This window comes from Limulus polyphemus, unplaced genomic scaffold, assembly GCF_000517525.1.
Source record: "Limulus polyphemus unplaced genomic scaffold, Limulus_polyphemus-2.1.2 Scaffold50, whole genome shotgun sequence".
In the NCBI taxonomy this organism is placed as follows: domain Eukaryota; kingdom Metazoa; phylum Arthropoda; class Merostomata; order Xiphosura; family Limulidae; genus Limulus; species Limulus polyphemus.
In genome coordinates, this window is record NW_013665660.1 from 152145 (window position 1) to 153989 (window position 1845).

Consider the following 1845-nt stretch of genomic DNA (forward strand, 5'->3'; position numbering starts at 1 on the left):
TCTAAACTATCTTCGCTTTGTCCATCGCGGGGAATCGAACCTTGGATTTTAACTTTTTAAGTCCGTAGATTTACCGCTGACCCACCAGGGGACTTTCACCGACAGCCACTTTCTTGTGAAAAATCACCAGAAAGCAACAACAAACAATCTTTATAAAACCTTGATTTCATTTAAAGATATAATGAATGAATTTTACAAAATGTAAGCAAAACTCAAATGAGTAAATCAAGCATCTTTGTGTACCACAGAACGACAACAAAATCTTTATAGTGTAATGGGTGACTAACGATGAATTCTTTTCATTACTGTTAAAAATGAAAAGGACAGAAACTGCCTAAGGTCCAGCAAAACCAACTTACCTTCAGTAGTACCTTCGTCATGGTTTAATTAAAATTGAAATCTAATTCACACATACATATATTTAGTGCAGCTAGACATACATTTCACAATGATTTTCCAGGGTTGTTCCTATTACGCGCAGTTCCATTTCTGATTTATATTACAAAATAACAAAAATACTTGGTTATGAATAAAAATGGAGGAAAAGATTTTAATATGTCTACTATATGTTTGAAACGAACAGAAATACGGTCAATTAACATTTTAAGATTAGTTATACGACGAAAGAACGGAAACTATATACATACGTATTCCAAAGTTACAGTGTGAATTTACTAGGAAAAACAACCATAGAGTACTACCTGCTAGTTTCTTGGGGTCTGGTCGAATCTCACGGTTGGGCATTGATAGCATAACAGTGGCACCCATCTGACTGTAGCCCGGAGTGCCAGGACCCGAAGGTCCAAGTAAGAGAGGGAGTCTCATCACTCCTTGAACATTGTTACTTGCGGCTGACCCATGCAAGATGTTGCCGTTTGCTGGGCAACTGGACAACAATTCAGTTTCAAAGATATACATGAACACAGACAGAAAATTACACACAGTAGCTCCAACTAACACGCTTTAGAATGCTGTACGTGTGCGACGAGGTCCCTTGTCTACTAAGTCTCGAGCGTAGCTACGTGTATCATGTGGCGCGTGCTGTATCAATGATAGCCAGCAACGTACACAACGCGGCCTGAAATGCTGTAAGTTCGTCACTTTCCGTTATGGAGTAGGTATGTATGAATTATACAGTTGGCGCTGCTGGTAAGTCGAAACGGTTGCACGTGATTTTAACAGATGAGCAATCACATTAAACCGAGTCTGTTTAAGGGGAGTAACTAACACTCACTGTTTCACTTACAACAGACAAGTTGAGAAGGTAAAAAAAAAACAAGAGCAAAAACACTCAGCCGACAAAAACTAAATTAGATCAACGACAAAAAACTTCAAATAGACTTTTGTTTTTAAGCCTTAAACTTAAGCTGCTATTATTTATATAAGATAGTACTGTAGACCTGCAAAATGTGATTATCTGGTATCTTTACATAACTAGAACTAAATGACGTAATTAGACAAATTATTACAAGATTACTTTGTGAACAAAAATTTATTTATTAATGGGTGTTATGTTTCGGCCTTAAGCCTACTTCAGACACAACTGAATGGAACAGGGATGAAGATAATAACAACACGCGGCTTTTCGTCTTTACAGGTAATAAATGACACTATACTTCAATATTCGAGGATAATTCACCCTTCTTGAGAGAGCACAATAAAAAGTTTGTTTGTTTTTAATTCCGCGCAAAGCTACACGAGGGCTATCTCCGATAGCCGTCCCTAATTTAGCAGTGTAAGACTAGAGAGAAGGCAGCTAGTCATCACCCACCCACCGCCAACTCTTGGGCTGCTCTTTTACTAACGAATTGACCGTCACATTATAACGCCCTCACGGCCGAAAGG

At 38.3% G+C, this 1845-nt stretch overlaps 1 protein-coding gene across 6 annotated transcripts in view; it reads right to left on the minus strand.

Moving 5' to 3' along the window:
- LOC106463001 (nucleolysin TIAR-like) overlaps positions 1-1845 on the minus strand; it is a 257478-nt gene that overhangs the window by 84617 nt on the left and 171016 nt on the right. The window contains exon 1 of one of the 6 annotated variants that reach the window (XM_022390626.1): positions 702-1115. The exons of the other annotated variants lie outside the window; for them this stretch is intronic. Within the exon in view, the coding sequence (XP_022246334.1) occupies positions 702-918 (217 nt within the window). The 5' untranslated portion in view covers positions 919-1115. Of the gene's footprint in view, positions 1-701; positions 1116-1845 lie in introns of those variants that run through there. 6 annotated transcript variants of the gene reach the window in all.